Genomic DNA, 25,051 nt, shown 5'->3' with positions numbered 1-25,051 from the left:
AGAAACCAAGATGGCGGCATAGGTAAACACCTGAAATTGCTGCCTCGCACAACCACTTCAAAAATACAACTAAAAGACAAAACAGACATCATCCAGAACCACAGAAAGGCTGTCTGAGTGGAAATTCTACAACTAGAAGGAAAGACAAAAGCACACTGAGACTCAGAGGAGCTGCGGAAGTAAAGTGCAGGGGTACGGAAGCTCAAGCGCGTGTGGAAAGGGGCTGGCAATGGAGGACGCCGGTGTCTTTTGCAATCGGAAGGGAGGCACAAGCTCCCAATGGCCCTGACTCCAGTTCCGGGCGAGTCTCTGGGGACCCAGATTCATACGGGGAGAAACAGGACTGTCTGGCAGCCGGTGGAACTTGAGGGCGGCTTTCTCTCAGAGGTGCTTGCAGCGATTACAGGGCACTGAGATCCGGGACCTCTTAGAGCAGGACTGAGGATCAGCCATAGCTGTTTGCTCCACCCTGTTGATTCCTTGAGACCCTGACCCACCCAAGCTGTGCGCAGAGGCTTTTGCATATGAATGGGCCTGGCTCTTTGAGATCTAAAATTACCTAACAAACTGCAGCTGGGTCAGAAAGACCCAGAACATCCAAAAGAAGGACCGAGGCCTCACAGCAGCTTGCATTGCTTCATAGCTGGGCCTCATCTGGGCACCTCCAAAACCCAAGTAAGGAAGAGGAACCTGCAGATCTCGCTGTAGCTCCTGCTGGGTAGCCTCAGGCAGAGGCTAAATTAGCACCTCCTTAGACCCAAGAGCCAGTGTACCCAGTGGTCAGAGTGCGACCATCCAGATTACAACTCCGCAGATCCATAAGGGACACACTCAGGGGGCAGACTCAGTGAGCACCAAAGCCCCACTTGAAGCATGTCTTGCCCCATAAGGGTGTCTTCAGCACAGGATTTCTCCCACTGTAGACACAGCTGATTCCACAGACAATTGGCCTGGAGGTCAATTCCTCCCAGTGATACCTACAACAATCAAGGCTTAACTACAACAAGACTGTGTACACAGCCCACAAAGGGGTGCACCAAGAGTGTCCACCCCAGGTAATTGGGGAGGCTGAGCCACTGGGCCATATAGGACACCTAGCACAGAAAGCCACTCTATCAACACAGGGAAGCATAAAAAATGCGGAGACAAAGAAACAAATCACAAATGACAGAAATGGAGGAAAGCGAAGTACTGGATATAGAGTTCAAAACCACGGTTATAAGGTTTTTCAAGAATTATCTAGAAACCGCCGATAAATTTAGTGAGACCCTTGAGGATATGAAAAAGGACCAACTAGAAATTAGGCATACACTGACTGAAATAAAGAATAATATACAGAGATCCAACAGCAGACAAGAGGATCCCAAGAATCAAGTCAAAGATTTGAAATACAAAGAAGTAAAAAACACCCAACCGGAAAAGCAAAATGAAAAAAGAATCCAAAAATATCAAGATAGTGTAAGGAGCCTCTGGGACAACTTCAAGTGTCCCAACATCCGAAGGGTGCCAGAAGAAGAGAGAGAGCAAGATACTGAAAACCTATTTGAAGAAATAATGACAGAAAACTTCCCCTACCTGGTGAAAGAAACAGACTTGCAAGTCCAGGAAGCGCAGAGAACCCCAAACAAAAGGAATCCAAAGAGGACCACACCAAGACACATCATAATTAAAATGCCAAGGGCAAAAGACAAAGAGAGAATCCTAAAAGCAGCAAGAGAAAAAAAGTCAGTTACCTACAAGGGAGTACCCATACGATTGTCAGCTGATTTCTCAACAGAAACTATGCAGGCCACAAGGGAGTGGCAAGAAATATTCAAAGTAATGAATGCCAAGAACCTACAACCAAGATTACTTTATCCAGCAAAGCTATCATTCAGAATTGAAGGTCAGATAAAGAGCTTCACTGATAAGAAAAAGCTAAAGGAGTTCATCACCACACCACCAAACCTGTAGTATATGAAATGCTGAAAGGTATTCTTTAAGAAGAGGAAGAAGAAAAAGGTAAAGATAAAAATTATGAACAACAAATACACATCTATCAACAAGTGAATCTAAAAATCAAGTGAATAAAAAATCTGATGAACAGAGTAAACTAGTGAATATAATAGAATCAGGGGCATAGAAAGGGAGTGGACTGACAATTCTCGGGGAGGGGGAAAGGGGTGTGGGGGGTTTGGGAAGAGAATGGACAAAAATCATTCACCTATGGATGAGGACAATGGGGGCGGGGGGTAAGGGCAGAGGGTGGGGTGGGAACTGGGTGGAGGGGAGCTATGGGGGGAAAAAAGAGGAACAACTGTATAAATCTGAACAATAAAGATTTATTTTAAAGAAAAAAGAAAAAAAATACTGTGAGAATCACTCCATAGTATCTAAAGATATTAAAATTCCTTTTGATGGCTGCAAAAAAAAAAAAAAAAAAAATGTCCTTGGGTGAGGATTAACAACAACAACAAAAATTAGTATTTCTTACAGATTTTGCACCTATTATAAAACTGCGCTAATCCACATTTTCCCACTCCCCTTATCTATAACCAATATAAGTTTTTCCACACAACTTATACTTTTCCTCTCCAAAATATAAATGTACAATGTAACAATCATTTCTAAGACAATGGACATGTTTGTCTTTTCTACCTAGCCATGCTACTGTGGTTTAGGCTTTGCCCTAGAACTTGGTCCCATATTGAATAGCATACGGCTCACTAAACCCTTTTTTTTTTTAAAGCTTTCAGCTATGAAAGTCGTTATTTTTTTAATTTAATAAGAGACTGACAGGCAGGCAGATATTCTCAAAAAGTTCTTAGTAATAAATGATTCAATTGGAATGGGTTTAGAAACCACTGCTCAAATTCATTATCCATATTCAGCAATAGTGACCCACTTAAAACCAATCAATGGTCCCCATTTTTCTCAGGCCTCCAAAGAAAGTTTAAAAAAATGCAACTTTGCATATGGAAAAGGTAGTCCAACAGGGCAAAAATGGACAAGTCTTTCAGAGCAAAGTCCAAGAGAGAGAATAACAATTACTTTAGTCCTAGAGGCAGGCAATTCTTATACTGATTTCCATGTTCACCAAGAAATGTTCTGGATATGATATGGCTCCACATATAATTTATCTACAGTGACACAAGTACCCTCATCTGCCTAAGAGTGGCATTAATCGTGGTAAATTAAAAAAAACAAAACAAAAAACATTACTCTGGTTACAGAGTTACAGATCAGCTTGTGAGCTTAGCTAAACTGTGTCCATTCTCTAAACATATGCTTCGTTCTAATAAAATGAGATTTTAAAAATGAGAACCAGAACCTAAATCTTGGTGATTTAGTGAGGTAAATGTCATTTATTGCAGGGCTCAACTAGAGAGAGAAGGAAAAAAGGAGGGGAAGTGGGGAAAATGAATGGCAATTATATAACCTTGAAGTTACGTTGCATCTTTCTCTACAGCAGACACCAGAACAATTCAGTTCCAAAGATCACATTCTCTACTGAATAGACTGCTAGACTCTTCATTAGCATTTGTGCAACCCACACACAATACCAGCTCCTCCACGGGCCTGAGCATTCTTGACCAGTCTAGTAAATAATTCCTCAGGAACTTTCCTAATGGGACAAAGTGATTTTAAGTATCTATCATTTTTTAATATACTGTCCTCCTAAAATTAAATACATACTTCTTAAAAGACAGAAAATTATAATTTGGCATTTTATTTTCTTTTTATATCTAGGATCTATGTTAGGATGAGTTGAACAAAACAGACTTATAATTTTATTTTCCTCACTGACATAAAGATACCTTGATTTTTTAAAAAAACAGGTAATAATATTTGACTAAATAGAAATATTGAAATGCACTCCTCGAGTTCTATTTTAGTTTTTTTTCCCCTTGCTCTCTAGAGCTCTTGCTGCAGTTTCCTTGTAAAAGTCCTTAATTTCTATTGTGCAACCCCTCCTTTAATTAAATATGACTAAGTTGCCTCTTGTTTGACTAGAGGGAAAACTGATCATTAATATGCTAGAAAAACAAGCATCTCACTCATTGGAAAGGTAAAGCAACCATTGTCCTTTGTCTCTTGTTAAAAGTGAAAATACAGGAAACCAAAGGAGGTCCATACCACTTCCCCAGGAAATCAAAGGTAGAGGCAATGAACTGAGCTTTAAATAGATCTCCGCCCCTGGTTAACAGGACAGTTCCTTACATTCTACCCTACTTTTATACAGGGATACATACAATTTTATTTATTTTTTAAAATATATTTTTTTTATTGATTTCAGAACAAAAGGGAGAGGAAGAGAGACATAGAAACATCAATGATGAGAGAGAATCATCAACCAGCTGTCTCCTGCACGCCCAATACTGGAGATTGAGCCCACAACCAGGGCATGTGTCCTTAACTCATTTCAATTAAATGAACAGTTTCTGAAAATCTAAACATGAGACACTGTGTTGAGCTACTTCAGGAAATTCAAAGATTAATAAATAAGCCTGATTTCATGGAGCTTATAGTCTAACAAGAAGATAACTATACAAATAATCTTAATGAAACAACAAAAATAATGTCAGGGACTAAGCAAGAGCTTAGAAGAGTTTAAAAAAGATATCTAGTAACAACAATAAGGAGAGAACCATAGTGAGGTGAACACTGAAAGATTAGTAATAACTCTGTTGACAAAGATTATAAAAATTTTCACTAAAAAAGAGCAATAAGAGTAAGGACACAGAAACCTACAATTGCTGATGTGTCAGGAAAGAGCCAAATAATCCACTTCACTCAAGAACAGGAGGACATAAGTAAAGGAAGAGAGAACCTAAATGCTGGAAAAATATGCCAGGAACTCAACTATCACTGCTAAGTCTACTACAATACCAAAAGGACTAATTCAATAACCATTTAAAGAATGATTCAACATTATATTAAAAATAGGGTTAGCTTGTATGAAAGCAATAAATACAGAGTTCAACATATAACTCTAATAATTTTTTTCACTAATTTCTGAATAAAAAAATCAGTAAGTACTTCATAGTCAAGTGGAAAGACCCATATAATAAACATTCAATAGTATAGATGTATTTAAAACATAATAGGAACACAAAGCATGGAGTAATTAAAGTTGAATGCATAATAGGGTGTACATTATTGAGAACAACCACAATAGGGGGATTTCTAAGCTAGATTTGAAGAAGGGTGTCAAAATCCAGGATGGTAAAAAAGAGGGAAAGAGGCATTCAGGGAGTAGAACTCTGGGAACTGATGATAAAAACAACAATTTGTAGAGAATAAAGTCATTGAAAATATTGATCAGAAATATATATCACCCATCCACCTACCCATTCAATTATTTATACAGTCTGGTAACATTTATTAGTGCCTACACATACCAGGATATGTGCCAGGCTCTGAGAAAAGGAAAATGAGTAAGGCACCGTTCCTGCCTTCAAGGAACCCTCCTGGTCTACGGGGAAATGCAAACATCTCAGAAGTCCACTGTGGTCTAGTATGACAGATGCGAGCACGGGTATCTGGAAGCGCAGAGCAAGGGTGTCCACCTTAGATTAGCATAGTCAAGGAAAGCTTTCAAAGTGGCAACACTGGGTAGATCATGGGAAACTGGTTTCCCACCCAGTAAATGCAAAAAAGAGAAACAAACACAATCAGGTGGGGGGATAGGAGAGTTGGGGTGGGGGGGAGAAGACGCACATTAGGAAATAAGTGTAGAGTGATGGATAGTTTATTTCTTTGAGGATGAGCTGGGTACAAAAAGATGAAGCTGGAAAGGTTAGTTCCTAAAGTTTCTCAAGTTAATGGGATTTTAGACTTTAACCCAGAATCAATACGGATTTATAGAAGTACTTCAGGAAAACAAAATAGAATGATTAGTTCTACTTTTTAGAAAGGTCGCTGGTCTCACTAAGAAAAACAACTGGATAGGTTGTTACAGAAGACAGGAAGACCCACCACAAAGTCAGAAAAGAATCTGAATTTGAAATTGAAGAACAGAACTTGAAGCAAAGATGGGAAAGAGAGGACATATAAGAATATTCAGGAGTTAGAATCCAAGGTTCTTGTTGAATTATAATTTGGTTAGAAATGCATGTCTGAATCTCCACAATGTCAAAAGTACTTAGTAGGAGTATCCCAGTAACTGCTATCTGACCTTCTTAGAAAAATGATGTCACCAGAGTCTAATATATTAATGTGTCTTTCCTTTAAAAGCTAGTAACACATTTCTTGAAACTTAATGCTAAAGTTTCTAGATTACAAATTATTAATCTACAGTACAAAGATTCAGTTTTCTATTGGCCTCATTTTGCAGAATTTAGACACATCATCATCATCTACTCTAATAAAAGAGAAAAATGGTAATTGGCGTACGACGATACCCTTTTCATTGGCTAATCAGGACTATATGCAAATTAACCGCCAACTAAGATTGGCAGTTAACTGCCAACAAGATGGCGGTTAATTTGCATATGTAGGCACAATGCAGGGAGGCGAAAGGGAAAGCAGGAAGAAGTCCCCTGCCACTGACAGTGATTGGAAACCCAGGGGGGAGCTAAGAGCTGGGGGGCAGGGCAAAGGCGGCCCTGGGGCCGCCTTTGCCCTGCCCCCCAGCCATGATCAGAGAATCAGGTGCCTTTTCTGCCCTGGCCAGTGATAGCAGGAAGTAGGGGTGGAGCCAGCTATGGGAGCTGGGCAAGGTCGAAGCTGGCAGTCCCAGGAGCTAGGGGTCCCTTGCCTGGGCCTAAAGCGGAGCCCACGATTGCAGGGCTGCTGCAGCTGCGGGTCCCCGCTGCCCGAGCCAGACGCCTCAGCCAGAGGCGTCGTGCAGGGGCGGGGTGGAGCCCGCGCGATCGCGGCGCCCCCCGCTGCCTGAGCCAGACAACTAGGCCAGAGGCATTAGGCCTAGGCAGGGGCAGAGCCTGCAACCGCGGGGAGCTGGGGGTCCCCTGCCCAGGCCTGATGCCTGGGCCAGAGGCATCAGGCCTGGGTGGGGGGCGGAGCCGGGGACTGGGGGGATATGATGGTCCCCTTGCCCAGGCCTGAAGCCTGGGTCAGAGGCGTCAGGCTTGGGCGGGGGGTGGAGCTAGCGATTAGAGGGAGATGGGGGTCCCCTGCCCAGGCATGATTCCTGGGCCAGAGGCCTCAGGCCTGGGCAGGGGTCAGAGCCAGTGATCAGGGGGAGATGGGGGTCCCCTGTCTAGGCCTGACACCTCTGGCGGAGGCGTCAGGCCTGGGCAAGGGGCCGATCAGGCGATCGGAGGGTGATGGGGGTCTACGCCTCTGGCCGAGGCATCAGGCCCGGGCAAGGGGCAGAGCCAGCAATCGGGGGGGGGTCTGGGGGTCCCCTGCCCAGGCCTGATGCCTGGGCCAGAGACATCAGGCCTGGGCTGGGGGCAGAACCAGTGATGGGGGGAAATGAGGGTCCCCTGCCAATCCTGCAATTGGAGGGTGACGGGGATCAACGCCAGAGGGCTCCCAGTATGTGAGAGGGGGCAGGCTGGGCTGAGGGACACTCCCCCCCACACACACCCAGTGCACGAATTTCGTGCACCGGGCCCCTAGTATATAATAAAAGGGTAATATGCAAATCGACCGAATGGTGGAACAACCGGTCGCTATGACACGCACTGACCACCAGGGGGCAGACGCACAATGCAGGAGCTTCCCCCTGCTGGATAGTGTGCTCCCACAGGGGAAGCGCTGCTCAGCCAGAAGTCCTAATCCGGGCTCATGGCTGTCGAGCACAGTGGCAGGAGCCTCTCCCGCCTCCTCTGCAGCACTAAGGATGTCCCCCAAGGGCTCTCGTACTGCAAGAGGGTGCAGCTCTGGCTGAGGGACCCCCTTGAGTGCACGAATGTCATGTACCAGGCCTCTAGTTTATTCAATAATGTCACTTCTCTTTTCCTACATATTTCTACCATCTCCTGATCAATGACTAAGTAAGCAAAAGCAGAACTTGACTATGAAAACATTCAATCCATTTGCATAAGAGTCTAACAAATACAGAACTCCCCAACCAGTTTACCCTAACACAACATGTTCTACTGATCCCCTCAGGACCTCAAGCAGGCAGGTCTCTGCACAGCTGAGCGTGGGTCCTGAGCAGGGAGATGGGCCCTGCCATGACTTCAAAAAGGTTGAGAAGCAGAGAAAGTAAGCATTAGGCATGACACCTAAAGATTTTATGTCTGCTGCCTGTTTTTATAAGGTCTGAATCCTAAAATTGCCTGTAGAAGTTTTACAATGTCCTTTGAAAAATAGTTTTTTCCCAATTTTAAGTCAATCTTAATTTGTTCTTACTGATAGTTCTTTTGGGGGTAAAAAGTCACAATACTCCTTAAGCTAAAAGCTGCTTTATAAAAATCATAATCTGTTTGGCTGGTTTTTGGAACTAACCCCTCAATGGTTCAGTCTGGGGCAAAAATGCTGCTTTAAGTTCAAAGGTGCTAGTTAGGGCAATTAAAAGAATTCTCACGTGACCTCAATGGAAAGCTGAATAAATGATAAATGACAGGAATGCTTCCATGCAAGAACTAAATTATGTGAAATGCAAACTAGTATCAGAGCATAAGGAAGATAAACGAATTTAACCTTTTGAAAGGCTATATCATTCATTCATTTGTTCACTTGCGTTCAATAAAATATTGTGGAACGACAAGCTAAAAACCCACAGAGAATATAAAGATGGTTTCTCCAATGATCTATTAAAAGAATCATTAATTTTGATGACTACAGAACTATATCAGAATTCCAGAAGGAGTTTTAACTTTGGCTCTCATCCCAAAAGTAAAAATGTTAAAGAAAAACTAAGCAGCTTCTTAAATAAGTGAAGACAGGAGATGTAAGTGCAAGGATTTGGGAGGTAGAGAGAGTATTTAATCGGTATTTCAAGAAATCCCATTTAATTTAGTAGCACTTTCACTCATGTAGCAGTTGAACAGAAACTTCAGCTCCTTGATGTCTATGGCTATAAATAAAGGGAAATAAAGATGTCTCAAATGCATAATGCTCTGTGGCTTAAGGTGCCAACAAAACAAACTCCTCTCTTGAAAAATGTGTGAGCAATCTTTCCAGTTTTTACTGACCTTTTGACAAGTAATTTCATGACTCACTAAATTTTTCAGTTTTCAAAAAGAAATACCACAATTTGTCCTATAGATTTTCTTAAAATGTTAAGATGAGAATTATTTTGAAGGTAACCAAACAATTTGCATTAGGCTCAGTATTGACATTTGAACTGTGACTTCCAGAAATCTTCTCAGTATTGACATTTGAACTGTAACTTCAAGAAATCTTCTTTTTCTCTCAGAACTCCTCAACACCTTTCTCCTTTCTACTACTCACAAATATGTAATTAATACATTCTTGGCTGTTATTCTCATTTCTTTTTTAATTCCTCATTTGTGACTGGATATCAGAGAATTGCAAATAGCTAGATTTCTGGACTACAGAATGTCCCTAGTAATGACAATAGTGGCATTTCCTCCTTTAGTGCCAAAAATAATGCAAAATATATTGTATTTAAGAAGTGGGAAAAAGACTTTCACAATCTCAAAGCCCAAAAATTATGTATGTAATAAAATGTGCTTTGCTTTTGTAAGTATATTCTAATCATGGTGGTAACTATAGATAAACATAGCACTTCCTAAAGAAAAAAACAAGGACAATATTACAGTTAATTCACCAGCATCAGAGAACTAAGACTACCAAAAGCATATACCAACATTTTATATGTCTCATTTCGCAGTTAGTGTATAAACATAGGCCTTTAACTACAGGATGAAAACAATAATCCATGTGTAAGCAATATCTTCCTCCTGAATACTCAGCTGGGGTCCTGCCTACATTCAAGGACATTCTGATGTGCACTCTCATCAAAGGGACCCTTCAAAGGTTACAGAAGAAAACATTTGCCTCCTGATGTTCAGGTATTGATCAACCTACTGGGAATTCCCAACAAATTCTTTTTAAATTTTGTAAGTTTTAAGTTATGCTGGCTTCAAACATCTAACTCCTATTATTTACCACACTCACCTGAGTCTGAGCAGGAAGTACCTAAAGGAAAACATCTTTATCTTACTTATATTCCTTGTTTACTACACATATGTCCTTTCTGTGCAATGATACAAAGAAAGCTTGAATCAAGGTTCTAAGGCCTCCTCCCACCTGGATTTCAGACCTTAACCAAGCTTAACCACCACTTCCTTTAGGAAGCAGCCTCTGACTCCTGAAATTCTGAAGCACCTCTCCCCGCTAAACTGTCAGAACAACTAATAACACCATCTTCATAATTATCTTTTTTGTCTCTTATTTTGTACATATGTCCTGTGTGTTTACTAAATTATAAAAAGTTATGAGCATCTCATGTACAGAAACTCTTTTACATACGCCTACTTCTTAGAGCAAACTAACTCAATGAATGATCATGAAATAAATGCTGTATAACTGATATTTACTTGGTAATAAAATAAAACTATTCAGTTATTGAGGTATACTTGTGGTCACTGAACAGAAAAATAAGCAATCAAAATACTTATCAAAAACACTCAAGTAAATTTTCAAACTACTAACTAAAATCTATACCATATGAAAATGGAGGAAGGACTAAGTCATTCTTCAAAGATGGAGCCAAACTAGAAAATGATTTTTACTTACTTGTCTCCAAAAAACTTTCTCCAGAATTCAGCAGCATCTGCTTTCGTGATACGAAAATTATCTCCTTGGAATTGCCCATTGGGAAAGATTGCTTTGATTTCTGCCAGCATGTGACTGAAGATAAGGGACAGTTTTGTGAGATTTCGCCTGTAGACAAAAGGGGGTAAAAAAAAGAAAAATAAATAAATATATATGTTTAAATAGTACCATATATTATGAAAAATAAAATTACATACAGTATCCACCTAGGTGTTGGTGGTTGATCATGAAACTCTATTTAATAATGACCTTAAAAAATAATAAGCATAAAAAGTTGTACATTTCAATTCCTAACAGGCTTTTCACTTACTAATCCATATAGTCATTTAACATAAACAAGAACAAAATAAATTACATGAATTTAACGGAAGAGATGGACACCGAAAAAAGTAATGAGATATTAATGCTAAATACAGACTGGCTATTTCAACATGGGGGAGTAAGGAAAGACGTGTCATTAGAGGAGAATCTAGAAAGATAAGCATTTGTTTGACAGATTTGGGACTTAGAATGGAGAAAACAGGAGAGTAGGAACAACATGTACAAAAGCACAGAGATGTGGAATAAAACTGTTTATAAAATACCTATGTTTAGCATGGCTAGAGAAGAACAGAAGATGAGTGGAGGAAATGGCATGAAACAGGATGAGAATATTTGGTTGGAACATGACACAGAGGCATCTGAAATAATGAAAAAGTTTTTTGTCAAATACACTTTCCACTCCTATGAAAAAGTAAGAGTTTTTGATGATGGGTTCCAAATATGTGCATATTTTAGAAGCTCCTTGAGCAATTCTCATGTACTCCCCTTGTTAAGAGCTCCTGCTATAAAAAATGGGGTGCTTGCCCTGGACAGTTTGCTCAATGGACAGAGTATAGGCCTGTGGACTAAAGGGTCCCAGGTTCAATTCCAGGCAAGGGCACAAACTTTGGTTTCAGGCTTCTCCCTGGCCCGGGCCCTGGTTGGGGCTCATGCAGGCGGCAACCAATCGATGTCTTTCTCTCACATTGATATTTCTCTCTGTCTTTCTTTCTCTTCCACTCTCGCTAAAAATCAATGGAAAAATATCCTTGGGAGAGGATTAAAAAATGCACACAAGAAATGGGGAGCCAAAATGAATTAAAATGGTTTGGAATCAAGGGAAATGGAGATACTGTCTCTATCCTAATGTCCAGGTTAAGTTCTGGAGATTTTGACATGATTTAAGACATAATATAAAGTATGACTCATATTTCAAAATAATAGTATCATCTGCACTCTTTCCTACCATTTCATAAGCTTAAACCTTAATAATATTAATCATTTTTTAATCCTCAGCCAAGGATATGTATGTTGTTGTTTTTTTAATTGATTTTAGAGGGGAGGAGAGAAAGAGAGAGAGAGAGAGAGAGAGAGAGAGAGAGAGAGAGAGAGAGAGAGAGAGATGAGAGAGAAACATCCATCCGTTGCCTCTGGTATGCACCCAGAGATCAAACCCACAACCTGGGTGTGTGCTATGACTGGGAGTCAAACCTGCAACCTTATGGTGCATAGGACAACAATCCCTCCAGCCAGAGTGTATGTAAATCAAAATTTTTTGAAGTGACCTTGTTTCTTTATATTCCTGTTTATGCATTCAATAGATAAATATACAACATTTCCATTTTGAAGCTTCAGCTGCATTTGTGTGCCTGTTGAGGGGTCTGAAGGGTAGGAGTTGGGGGCACAATAATTATTTCAGGACTAAAAGTAAATACAGAGGAAAATTAACAGAGAAAGCTATCAAATCTGGAATGTATATAAAATCCTACAATCTTTCAACAAAACCTTGACACTGAAAGTTTTGGTTCTTTTTTCTCTTTTTTACTTATGTGTCTGTATTTAATGACTCTCAAATAACAAGCAAAAATAAACATGTTAGGTACCAACGAGATCATATAATATACACCTGTCAATAAAGTCAATGGGTATGACCCTTTCTAAATAGTTTATTACAAAAGAAGTATGTAACTTTTTATGTGATATGAATACAGAATAAATGAAGGTACTTGTGATAAAAAGTGGAAAAAGAATGAAAAGCAAGCAATCAAGTATAAAGTAATCTACATCTCAATAAATTCATCTCTACTGGAAAACCAAAATGTCCCAATTTTCATAACCTTTATTAGCTATGAGAAAATTCATGGAAAAGAAGGGTCAGGACTTAGACCTTATTTTAGTGCTTGACTAGCAACAATAAACAATCTGCAAAATCATTATCATTATGCATAATGTTTCATCATTTGCTTAGATTCAGCCACATTTCCGTACAACTCTGACTAATTCAAATGTGAAACTTCTTCAATTAGTTGAATCTTTGATCTTCTCATTTATGTCAACACACCCTCATTTAGATGATTGTAGATATAAGAAATTCAGTCTTAGAAAATGAAAAGTAAACTGCTGAACTATATCAAAGGAAAGCACTGTGGCCAACACAAACTGCAACTGACTTTTGAAATCTGAGTTTAGGGAAAAGCATAAAGTACTTTAGAAAATCTGCACCAAATTTATTTCTATAATTAGGCAAAGGGTTAATTTTCTACTGAAACTCCAACTGATACATACAGAAGAAAAAAGAAAAATCAAGATGGCTATAATTAGGGCAAACCAACTGTTTCATATTTTCTGAATTGGTTGTTCTCCATCCCCTTGTTTCTTTGTTCTTTAATCATATCCAAATGTTTTCCATTTATATTTGTTAAGATCTAAAGTCTGAAGCACAATGCCAATGATTACCCATTTTGGATATTTGACCCTCTGGCTATGTAGACACTAAACTTTAAAACAGAAATAGTAACATTGTCTCTTTATAATTTACAGCCCTGAAGCTCTAGTAATCACTAGTATCTATATATCTAACCACTGTTTAATTATAAAACATGTGTAGTTTAATTTTCTTGTTCTGGCAAATGAGTTATCAAATCTTTGACTTTTTGCATTCTAAGGCAATGAAAGTGAGTTTTGCCTTAGTCTTTAAAAACAACTTAAATTCAAGTTGTTAAACATACTGTATGTTAATGCAAGAGTTTCATGTTACCTTATTTTCCACATATAACAGACTATATTTATTTTATTTATTTTTTAAATCTTTATTGTTGAAAGTATTACATATGTCCCCTTCCCCATCCATTGACCCCTTCTAACCCACATCAACCCCTGCCCCAGGCCTTCAGCACCCTATTGTCTGTGTCCATGGAATATATATATATACTAGAGGCCCGATGCACAAAAATTTGTGCACTTGGGGGGAAGGGGGTGGTCCCTCAGCCTGGCCTGTGCCCTCTCGCAGTCTGGGAACCCTCAGGAGATAAAGCCCTGCTGGCTTAGGCCTGCTCCCGGGTGGCAGAGGGCAGGCCCAATCCCTAGGTGCAGCCCCTGGTCGGGCTCAGAGCAGGGCCGATTGGGGAGTTGGGGTGCTGCCCTCTGTCATGCACAGAGCAGGGCAGATCAGGAGGTTGCGATGCCACCCTCAGTCACTCTCAGGGTAGGGCCGATTGGGGGGTTGGGGCACTGCCCCCTGTCACACTCAAGGCAGGGTCGATGGAGAGGTTGTGGTGCCACCCGCTGTCACGCACAGAGCAGGGCCAATCAGGGGGTTGGGGTGCTGCCAACTGTCACACACAGAGCAGGGCCCATCAGGGGGGTTGGGGCTCCGTACCCTGTCACACACAGAGCAGGGCCCATCAGGGGGGTTGGGGCTCTGTACCCTGTCACTCACAGAGCAGGGCCAATCAGGGGGTTGGGGCGCTGCCCCCTGTCACGCACAGAGCAGGGCCCATCAGGGGGGTTGGGGCTCCGTACCCTGTCACACACAGAGCAGGGCCCATCAGGGGGATGGGGAGCTACCCCCTGTCACGCACAGAGCAGGGCCGATCAGAGGGTTGAGGAGCTCCCCCCTGTCACTCACAGAGTAGGGCCGATAGGGGAGTTGGGGCACCACCCCCTGTCATACACAGAGCAGGGCAGATCAGGGGGTTGGGGCGCCGCCCTCTATCACCCACAGAGCAGGGCCGATCAGGGGGTTGGGGCACCGCCACTGTCACACACAGGGCAGGGCCGATGGGGAGGTTATGGCTCTACCCCATCACACACAGAGCAGGGCCCGTGGGGGGCGGGGGGGTTGGGCACCTCCCTCTATCACCCACAGAGCAGGGCCAATCAGGGGGTTGGGGCGCCGCACCCTGTCACACACAGAGCCGCAGGGCGATCAGGGGATTGGGGAGCTCCCCTGTATCAGGCACAGAGCAGGGCTGATCAGGAGGTTGGGGCGCCTTCCCCTGTCACGAACAGAGCAGGGCGGATAGGGAGGTTGTGGCCCCGCCCCCTGTCACACACAGAGCCGCAGGGTGATCAGGGGGTTTGGGCGCTGGCCCCTGTCACGCTGCTCCTGGTGCTGGGAGGCCTCTCGGCTCCACTGATCCCGGTGCTGGGAGGCCTCGCAGCTCCGCTGATCCCGGTGCTGGGAGGCATATTACCCTTTTACTATATAGAATAGAGGCCTGGTGCACGGGTGTGTGCCAGCTGGTTTGCCCTGAAGGTTGTCCTGGATCAGGGTGTCCCCACTGGGGTGCCTGGCCAGCCTGGGTGAGGGGATGATGGCTGTTTGCAGCTGGTCACACACCCTTCAGGGTAGGGGTCCCCACTGGGGTGCCTCGCCAGCCTGGGTGAGGGGATAATGGCTGTTTGCAGCTGGTCACATACCCTTCAGGGTGGGAGTCCCCACTGAGGTGCTTGGCCAGTCTGGGTGAGGGGCTGAGGTCTGAAGCTCCCAACTGCTCCTTTTATTCTTTTTTTTTTTTTTTATTCTGGGCCAGCTTTAGCTCTGGCTCCAGCTATGAGGCCTCTGCTGCTGAAAGCAGGTACCTGGTTTGTTTGGGTTCTATAATCGAAACAATGTATAACTCCAGCTCTGAGATCCCGGATCACTGAAAGCAGGTTTCTGGGGTTTTGTTTAGCTTCTATATTTGTTACATACAATGTTTCAAACTGCAGGCTCAGAGGCCGGCAAGGCAGGCAGGGAACGTTGGTTTCCTCCGTCACTGAAGCAAGCAAGCCTCATGTTAGTTTCAAGCTGCCTGGCTGCCGGCCACCATCTTGGCTGGCAGTTAATTTGCATATCCCCCTGATTGGCCAATTGGAAGGGTAGGGGTCGTATGCTAATTACCATGTTATTCTTTTATTAGATAGGATACACACACACACACACACACACACACAAGTGCTTTGGTGGATCTCTTCCCACCCACCCACCCTCCCCCACCTTTTCTCTGAGATTAGACAGTATGTTCCAAGCTTCCATGTCTCTGAACCTATTTTGTTCATCAGTTTATTTTGTTCATTATATTCCACACATGAGTGAGATCATGAGATACTTGTGTTTCTCTGCCTAACTTATTTCGTTTAGCTGCTAAACTTTAGCATAATCCTCTCCAGGTCCCTCCATGCTAATTTTTAAATGCACATACATACCATAAATGTGTAAGTGATTATTTTGGAAATCCATTGTTGAAAAGAATGATTTACAGAGCTTGCAATCAACATCAAGATATGAAAAATAAGACATACACAGATAATTCTACTATCTGATGTCATTTAAATTTATTACCAGGGCAAATAGGTTTTGTTTTTCATATAATTGTGTGGGTTTCTTTATGTTTGTTTACTGTATTTTCTAGACATTATGTGTTTTAATTTTTTAGCCTTCTCTGAACACTGAAAGAGCTTTAAAAAAATAACTTCCTAAATAACTTCCTAATTCAGAAGTAAATGCCAAGAATACAGTCATCTCTAACCATGATTACAGTGGAAAGAGGGCAACAACTATACATCTTCTTCGTAGCTGAAATGTTTTTTCCTATTATAAAACTTTCCCATATTTGTCCAATTCTCCCTAAGCTCATTTGATTACATCTCATCATAAGACCAACAATAATGACTGCTTAATAAAGATTTGATGCTTACTAATTAAGAATGTTTCCATCACTAAAACTCCCTACCCCAAAACAATGAAAATATAAAATTATGTCTACAAAGACTCAATAATCTTATAATTATAAATGTAATTAATTTTACAAGAAATTTTGCAATACTCGTTCACTTTTAGTGTAAGAGCTACTTTATTTTGACTAATTACTAACACATTTCCCATTAACCATCACAAGTCCTTTTTTAAAATTTTGTTTTGTGTGAGATCTTGTTATTAAGAAATAATTATGAAATAAAAGTATTTTGATATACCAGGTAGTCCAAAGTAGCTTCTGGATTTCAATACTGGGTAAATCAGTAAAGATGTTAATATTAGAGGAGCCATGAAGAAAAGTAAGGGAGGAAAAGAGAAGAAAACAGAGATGGAGAAGAGAAGAAGGAAAGCTAGCTACATTAATATATATACACACACACACACAATGTATAAGCAATGTCAAGAATATCATCTAAGGAGCAAAGTACCTCTTTTATCCTACACTCAATCACTTAACACTGTATTTCTTTAAAATGGTATAAATAAATTTCTCCAAAAGTCAAGTTATTACTGCACAGAATGCAAGGCTGAGCCAGAGTGAATTAACACAATTGAAATGATGATGCTGCACTATTCATGAATAAGCACTGAAGCTTATGGTGGCTACAGCCAACATCATTTGGAGACTCGGGGTGCACAGGTTTTGATGAAGAATGATACAATCCCACCATTAATAAAGGTATAACATATTCTGGAGCGAAAAGGCATGAGTAGATGATTATTATACAACTAGAGGCCCGGTGAATGAAATTCTGCATTGGGGGGGGGGCGTCCCCTCAGCCCAGCCTGCACCCTCTCCAATCCGGGACCCCTTGGGGGATGTCCTAAACTGGCAGTCTGACATCCCTCTCATAATCCGGGACTGCTGGCTCCTAACTGCTCATCTGCCTGCCTGCCTGATTGCCCCTGACTGAGCCCCCTGCCAGCCTGATCACCCCTAACCGCCTCTGCCTGACAGCCTGATCACCCTTAACTGCCCCCCTCCGCCAGCCTGGTCACCCCCAATTACCCCCCCTGCAGGCCTGATTGACCCCAACTGCCCCCCTGCTGGCCTGGTTTCCCCCAACTGCCTCCCCGCAGCCCGTTGGCCCCCAACTGCCCCCTGCCAGCCTGGTCGCCCCCAACTCCCCCCCGCTGGCCTGGTAGCCGCAACTGCTCCCCCTACCAGCCTGGTTGCCCCACACAGCCTGCTGTTCGGCTGTTTGGTCATCCCTCAGTAACCCCCCTGCTGGCCTTGTCGTCCCACACAGCCTGCTGTTCAGTTGTCCATCCAGTTGTTTTGGTCATGATGGCCCCTGGCTTTTTGTGTATTAGGATATGGTGGGGGCAATACAACATCTGTAGCCATCTCGATGTAATAAATTAAATCTTAAAAATACAAAATAAATCAAGATTTAATTAGCAGCCTCCACTAAAATATGGGGGGGGGGGGGCGGCACAAAAAGAACATAATCTAATTAGATTGCATGTAAATTTTGCATTTTCTTTTTTTTGAAAAAAAACTGTGTCATAAATCAACGAAAAATAAAAAGCTTTACATGCTTAATTAGTGGAACAGTTTAAATGACACTTTATGTTAGTGAGGTCCAGAGTTTATGAGAATGTACTGCTTTGGGGAAAAAACAGGAGAGGACCATTTTTTAATTAAAAACTATTAATAATTCAATTCTCACATTTAAAAGCTAAAGCATGTTCTTTCTAATCTTTATAAGGTCAAACAAAATCAACATACAAAAAGAGGCAAGACATAAAAATATAAACAGTGGCACTTAAAATAAGACTCACATCTAGTTAAAGAGCAATTTCCATTCACAGAATTTCTGATGTAGCGGCCTCCAGGATAGGTAAATAGAGTTACTTCAAACAGTTATTTTTATCTTGTGAATATTATAGTTCCTAAGAATTTGAGCAGACTCTTAGGAATAGACTATGATTAAGATGGATCCTGAGAGTTTTAAATAAAAGTGGATCTTACCCATTCCTTTGCTCAGATGCTTTTAAGTTTTCAGTACTTTGAAGGGGAGAATGAAGCACATTTTAAAAGTCCAAATGCCAATGAAGACTGAGAATCTCCCCAAGTTATCAGAGAATTCAGGAGTGTGCCCAGGAAAGATCTACCCCAAGACTCAGGCAGAGGGCAATTTTCAATCTGCTCCATGGCACTTCATAGAAACGGAATGGCTCACTTAAAAAGGAATTTAGCAAAATATGTCATTCAAAAAACTTCACTAAAATAGGTAATCAATGAATGATTTTTTTTATTTTGTTAAAGAAAACATAATAATACACGACTAACATGGCTAGGGAGACAAAGCCCCGAAAGTGTGGCTGGGAAAGATGAGCTGGGAGCTCCCTATAGTATACTCTTGAACCATAGCAAGAGGGTACCCCTCAAAATACGGATGCTGCCCCTAGGGTAAATACATTTGCTTTCTATAATAAATAATTTTAAATAGACAACTTACAAATGCCTTATTTAAACATAACTCAACCAGGAAATATACCCATGATGTTCAACTGTAATACCCTATGACACATTCCAGGAGATAGTCAAAAGATAATTATGCTTAATTTACTAACTATCCTATATTAAAGAGTTTGGTTCAGAAGTTTGATAGTATTGGGTTCACTCCCTTCTTCTCCTGGCAGTCCTGAATAAGTTACATAACCTCTATCTGAATCTGTTTCCTCATCTCTAAAAATTTTCAATTAAATTTCTTTCTTTGTTATGAGAAATAAGTAAGACATGTAGGCAAAGCCTACCACATTTACTTTTTAAAACTCTTAAAAAATCAGTTACTTACTATAATTATTAATTACCTACCCCTTCTATTTAAAAGTATAAATATTCGTCATAGCAGTCTTTCTTCTTTCTCCTATATAATACTGATAGCCATCTTAATAAGGCAAAATCATCACTCTTGCCTTATGATCCAATTGCTATGTGGCCTTTGATAATTCCACAGTAAACAATGGGCAAGTATTTGATTCATCCATTTAGTCATTTATTCTGCAAATCTTTATTGCTATATAGCTTGATCTAGATACAGATGATACAATCCTACTCTTAATGAATTTAAGGGGCTGAGAGATCTCCCAGGGTATAGGTAATTGTGAAAGTAAAGCTGAGATAGAACCAGAACAAAGGTAGTAATCCATGAGAACACTGTGTAATTTCTGGTGTGGAGTATTTCTGACCAGAATGTGGCCCTGATATGGGAAGGGAGAGTGAATGTGAATTAGGCTAGCAAGTAGATATCGTTAAATGAAGCCATGTGGATTTTAAAATCTATGATTATAACAGCAGTTTACAGGAAGAAAAGGACTACGTACAGCAAACCATATCTCAATATAGTCAATAAAGCTTCCCAAATATTTTTTAAATAAGTTATTTCAACTTTGTGGCAATGTCAAAGTAGGGTTAACAACATCCCTTTGATGATTTCAGCAAACAATTTTATATGGAAAATTTATTATGAGAACCTACTACACTATAATATGATTGCTGGTACTTTCATCTGCTTTAAAAGCTTAACAATATCTACTTCAATAAAGAAAATTATTTTGTCTTGGGTATTAGAGGTCTTTTGATTAAACCAAATCTGTAACAAGTATCCCTTTGTAAAATAAATCTTAAAAATATAAACTAGTCTATTACTTGAAAGAGAAAAGAAAAAAAACAAAACTACTTCTACATTTCTTTTCATTTAAGATAAAATACAAGTTCTGTGAACTAAGTAGAAAGTCACTGTTGCTGTGAGATTCATATAGAAGCAACCAGAAGATAGAACTCTGTTCTCTCTCTTTTTTTTTTTTCCTATTTCTTTTGAAACATTATAAGTTCAAACTATATTTTTATAGCCGGGGGTAATTTGACAGAAGTGGAGTCTCACCAACAAACAAAACAAACTTGCCCTTGAAACAACATTATTTCAAAAACTAGACTGACTTTTTTTCTTTGCAATTCCTAATAGGCCACCATTTAATTTTGTTTCATATCTGACACTTCAGAGACGGCTTTTGTTAGTGTTTTTACTTTACAGAATATAGTTAAAAATTCTCCTAAAATAAACTAGCAGCCGGATGTATGAAATTCATGCAAGGGGCTTGGCCGTCGCAGCTGCAGTGGCTTGCCTCGGCCCTCACAGCCCCAGCTTCATCTGGAAGGTTATCCGGAAGGACATCAGGAAGGTCGTTCAGCTGTCAGGTCTAATTAGCATATTACGCTTTTATTATTATAGATATTTTCTTCAATTATTTCTATCTTCCATGGGACCAAGCTACCTTTCCTGGACTTCTCACACCACTTTTCTGTGCTCCCCTCAAGCTGTATGAATGGTCTGCATTTCCTGATCCATACCTTGGGTTAATCCACCTCTTTCTCTTCGCTGATACAAAGTTTTATGCCTCAGCCTGCTTAACTGTCATCTGCACCAGTTTTACGTCAAAGTACTCCCATGGTATTTTCTCCATACACTCCCAGAGATGTGATCTACCAGGCTCTTAAATGCCACACCACTGCTGCCACTTCACCTTACCTTCCATAGCACAAAGTTTTCTCTGAAGAGCATCACGGTTATCTTATACCCATATTGCATTTATTTTCTATCAGAGCATAAGTATTTGCTGGAGAAGAAAATGTCTTATTTTACCTAGAACAATTTCTCACACATAATAGCCAACTAATGTTAATTTCAAGAACTATGAAAATATTTAAAGAACTATAAATAAGAAAGGACTTCCTGACCCCAAAACAGCGCTAACAAACACATAAATAGGAAGAGTATATAAAAACAGTCCACAGAAACCACACGCAGAGTAAGGCATCAACTTGCTAAAACCATGATGAAAAGCAATTTTAACAAAAGCTGTTTAAATAGAAAATTAAAAATCTGGGGTTTGATCTAAATTACAAAAAAAAAAAAAAAAATCTTTGTTGTGTGAGTTCTGAGATCTTTTCTTTCCCCTTTTTGTAAATTTTCTCTGTGAGTGGCAAAATAAAGTACCAGCAAGCTAAAGGAAATTAATGCTGTGTTCCCCCTGAGTGGTTTCCAGAAACCCAAGTAAAGTGAACAAATGTGTCATACATCCCGAGGCAGCATAACATAGTTTCCCATCACACTATCTGTTCCCTGACAGTTACTTCCTCTCTGTGGCTTTGGAAATTTTCCTTATGGATACCTTTGTCCTACTTCAACCCAGCTCTCTCGGAGTAGATGAAGTGAAAGACAAGTGAACCACAAGGGGAGGAACAAGATGGCTCATCTCTCTGGTGCTCATGTTGTGTGTTACTAACTGAAGAAAACTAAAGTCATGAGACTTATTCCATTCCCCAGAAATTAAAATTATCTTTATTTATACGATTGGAGCAAATATAAAAATAAAAGCAAACACAATTCTGCCAAGCACTTCTCATTGATGTTTGGTATAATCTGATATGAATGCCATATCATAATGCAGTGTTCTCAACCGGTGGATCGCGACCCCTTTGGGGGTCGAACGACCCTTTCACAGGGGTCGCCTAAGACCATCAGAAAACACATATATAATTACATATTGTTTTTGTGATTAATCACTATGCTTTAATTATGTTCAATTTGTAACAATGAAATTGGGGGTCACCACAACATGAGGAACTGTATTAAAGGGTCACGGCATTAGGAAGGTTGAGAACCACTGTCATAATGTTTTGTGCATGTGCGCATGTACACATGCATGCATCATAAAAGTGTAAAGTGACATAACAAATAGTATGCCAGTCTTAGCCCTATAAAAAAGCTTACTATTACATTATAGTAAGTAGAAAAATATATAGAATATACCAAAAACAAGAGAAAGAAAACCATAGTAATCTTTACTACTACATTATAAAAATTTTTCTTCATTTTTTCTTTAACTTTTACTACTTTCAATAAGAAACAAAAATGTCATTAAAAGTCATTGTATTGCTTTTCTCAGCAGGCAAATCTACAATGTGTTTTTAGGACAGTGAATAGATTTCCAGACACCACTACCCACAACCCTCTAACAGGCCCCACTGATACCACGTTGCTTTTGCTTTCAAGTTGAAAAGGCATCTCTGATGCAGTCTCCCAACCCATCTACTTGACCACTAATCCCCAATGTTCTAAAGTATTAGCCCTTCCCCCATAGTACATTCACCAATGGTGCACTAATATTTTTCCAAATCCTTCCCTAAAAGAAGGACTCAATCATAATTTCACATTTTTAGAATATAAAGTAGGGAATACAAAGGTAAAAAAGTCTAAGAACTTCTCCAATAAAATGAGGAGTCTAATTCTAATTAAAGACTGTATCTCCTATAAAATATGACTCCAGTTGAATTATTTTAGAAAATCCTTGATGGTTATATAGATAAATTAGCATATCACATGTATTCCTTATCAGAGAATGGCATAAAATAAATTTATAGTCACACATGACCTGAGGATTCAATTGCCCACATTTCTTCTTCAGCTTACCAGATATATGATATGTATGTATGATAACGGTTCTAAGGAGAAGAGTAATTTAGATGTCTACAGTTCCACAGAGGAATGCTATTTTTTAACAGTAAGACCATATTAGGATTTTTTTTTCTTCAAAATGAAAAAACAAAAAGGTAAAGCAATCATAGAAAATCATGGCTGTAATAATTTAACAGTTTTACAGTAAAATTTTCTTGGACAACTATAAAATTCTTAAACTTTATGAATATAGCAACAATAACAAATATTTCTTTTTAAAAAAATCTTTATTGTTGAAAGTATTACATATGCCCCTTTTTTCCTCATTGACTCCTTCTAGTCTGCCTCCACTACCTGTCCCAGGCCTTCACCATACTATTGTCTGTGTACATGGATTATGCATATATGCATATATGTTTTTTGGTTGATCTCTTTCTATCCACCCACCCCCTCCTTCCCGCTGAGATTAGACAGTCTATTCCATGCTTCTATGTCTCTGGATTTATTAACAACAAATATATCTTTTAAAAATAGGCCTAAGATTTTCTTAACTGGCAAAAGTTAAACTGGATGTAACTTATTCTGTATCTGAGTGGTACTTATAAGATCTTCTAGAAAACTGCTTCCCACATTTCCAACTATAAGCCTCATTAAGGAAATTCTGGAATACAGTGGAAGAAAACATGGCAATGGTAGCATGGGGTTCTAGACCTAATATACCTATCTCAGTATTACATAATATGAAAATGAGCTGGAAGCTTCTCTTATCAGTTTGTCCTCTATAAAGTGAGGTTATTGTGTACCTAAGTTCTGAGGTCCCATATCATTCGGAAGAGCTCTCATCACTGTTATTCCAGCCAGCAGAAGGTGACTAGATAACTCTGGCACTACAGAGTCCATATGCTTTGGGCAAAACTTGTGAATCCATTTCCCAACCTGCAACTAATACATGAGTACAACAGGGAGTGTTACATTTTCAGTTTTCAGACGTTCCTCAATATACTTTAGTCAGAGGCTGCAGAAATCCTGAAGTCAAAGACAAAAATCTACCATAAAAATTTGGAAATTATACCAAACATAAAAACTTATTAGTATATTTGGAAGCCTTGATTTTTATTTTGTTGTTTGCCATAAAAAGCATACCTATTATTTTCTTTTTTCAACAAAGAAAAATCCTTGAATAACATTGGCTCTCAAAACAAAGAAAACCACAAAGCAGCAGAAATAACAAAAATAAATAAATAAAAGGCAATTTAAGAGCTCTGTGTTTCATGTTAATGAATAGTAAATACCAGAACACTGAAACCATATAAAAATGTGGACTACCAGAACAGAGTATCCCCACTGGGAAACTTATAGTTTAGAAAGTCAGTTTTATTTATTTGTTCTTGGTAAGGAAATATGCTAATACATGTAGTAGGCACAGAATAATCAGGTCTAAAAATTTTACTAGTAACTCTCATTGCAACCAAGAATTTAAAAATATCCAAATTTAGGGAGACTGTTATGTTTACCATGATGGCTGATCAATACTATGAATCAAATCCCTTAACTATTTCAGTTGGATTGCAAATGGAATAACCCCCACATCAGTAAAACCAGCCTCCCTCCAATACTGGCTCTGAAGTAGAAAGACTAATGTATCTAATTGGCCTAAACCCTGAAGGCTGCAAATCACTACAGAGAAAAGCCCCAGCTCTAGAGTCAAACTTATCTAAACTAGAGCTTAAACCAATTAGAAACTGAATAACCTTGAGTATTAAGCTAACCTTTCTAAGCCTCAGTTTCCTCCTCTTGAAAGTATGAATTATAACAGTACATAGTTCAGAGGATTTGTGGAGGATTA

General features: G+C 39.9%; 1 protein-coding gene across 1 annotated transcript in view; it reads right to left on the bottom strand.

Moving 5' to 3' along the window:
* CBLB (Cbl proto-oncogene B) overlaps positions 1 to 25,051 on the bottom strand; it is a 246,578-nt gene that overhangs the window by 123,527 nt on the left and 98,000 nt on the right. Inside the window, exon 4 of the mRNA XM_081086562.1 lies at positions 10,660 to 10,806. Within this exon, the coding sequence (XP_080942688.1) occupies positions 10,660 to 10,806 (147 nt within the window). The remainder of the gene's footprint in view (positions 1 to 10,659; positions 10,807 to 25,051) is intronic.

Source organism: Myotis nattereri (genome assembly GCF_964212035.1).
Source record: "Myotis nattereri genome assembly, chromosome: 3".
NCBI classification, from domain to species: domain Eukaryota; kingdom Metazoa; phylum Chordata; class Mammalia; order Chiroptera; family Vespertilionidae; genus Myotis; species Myotis nattereri.
The sequence above is the reverse complement of the archived record's forward strand: the minus strand, read 5'-3'. Positions and strand labels throughout refer to the sequence as shown.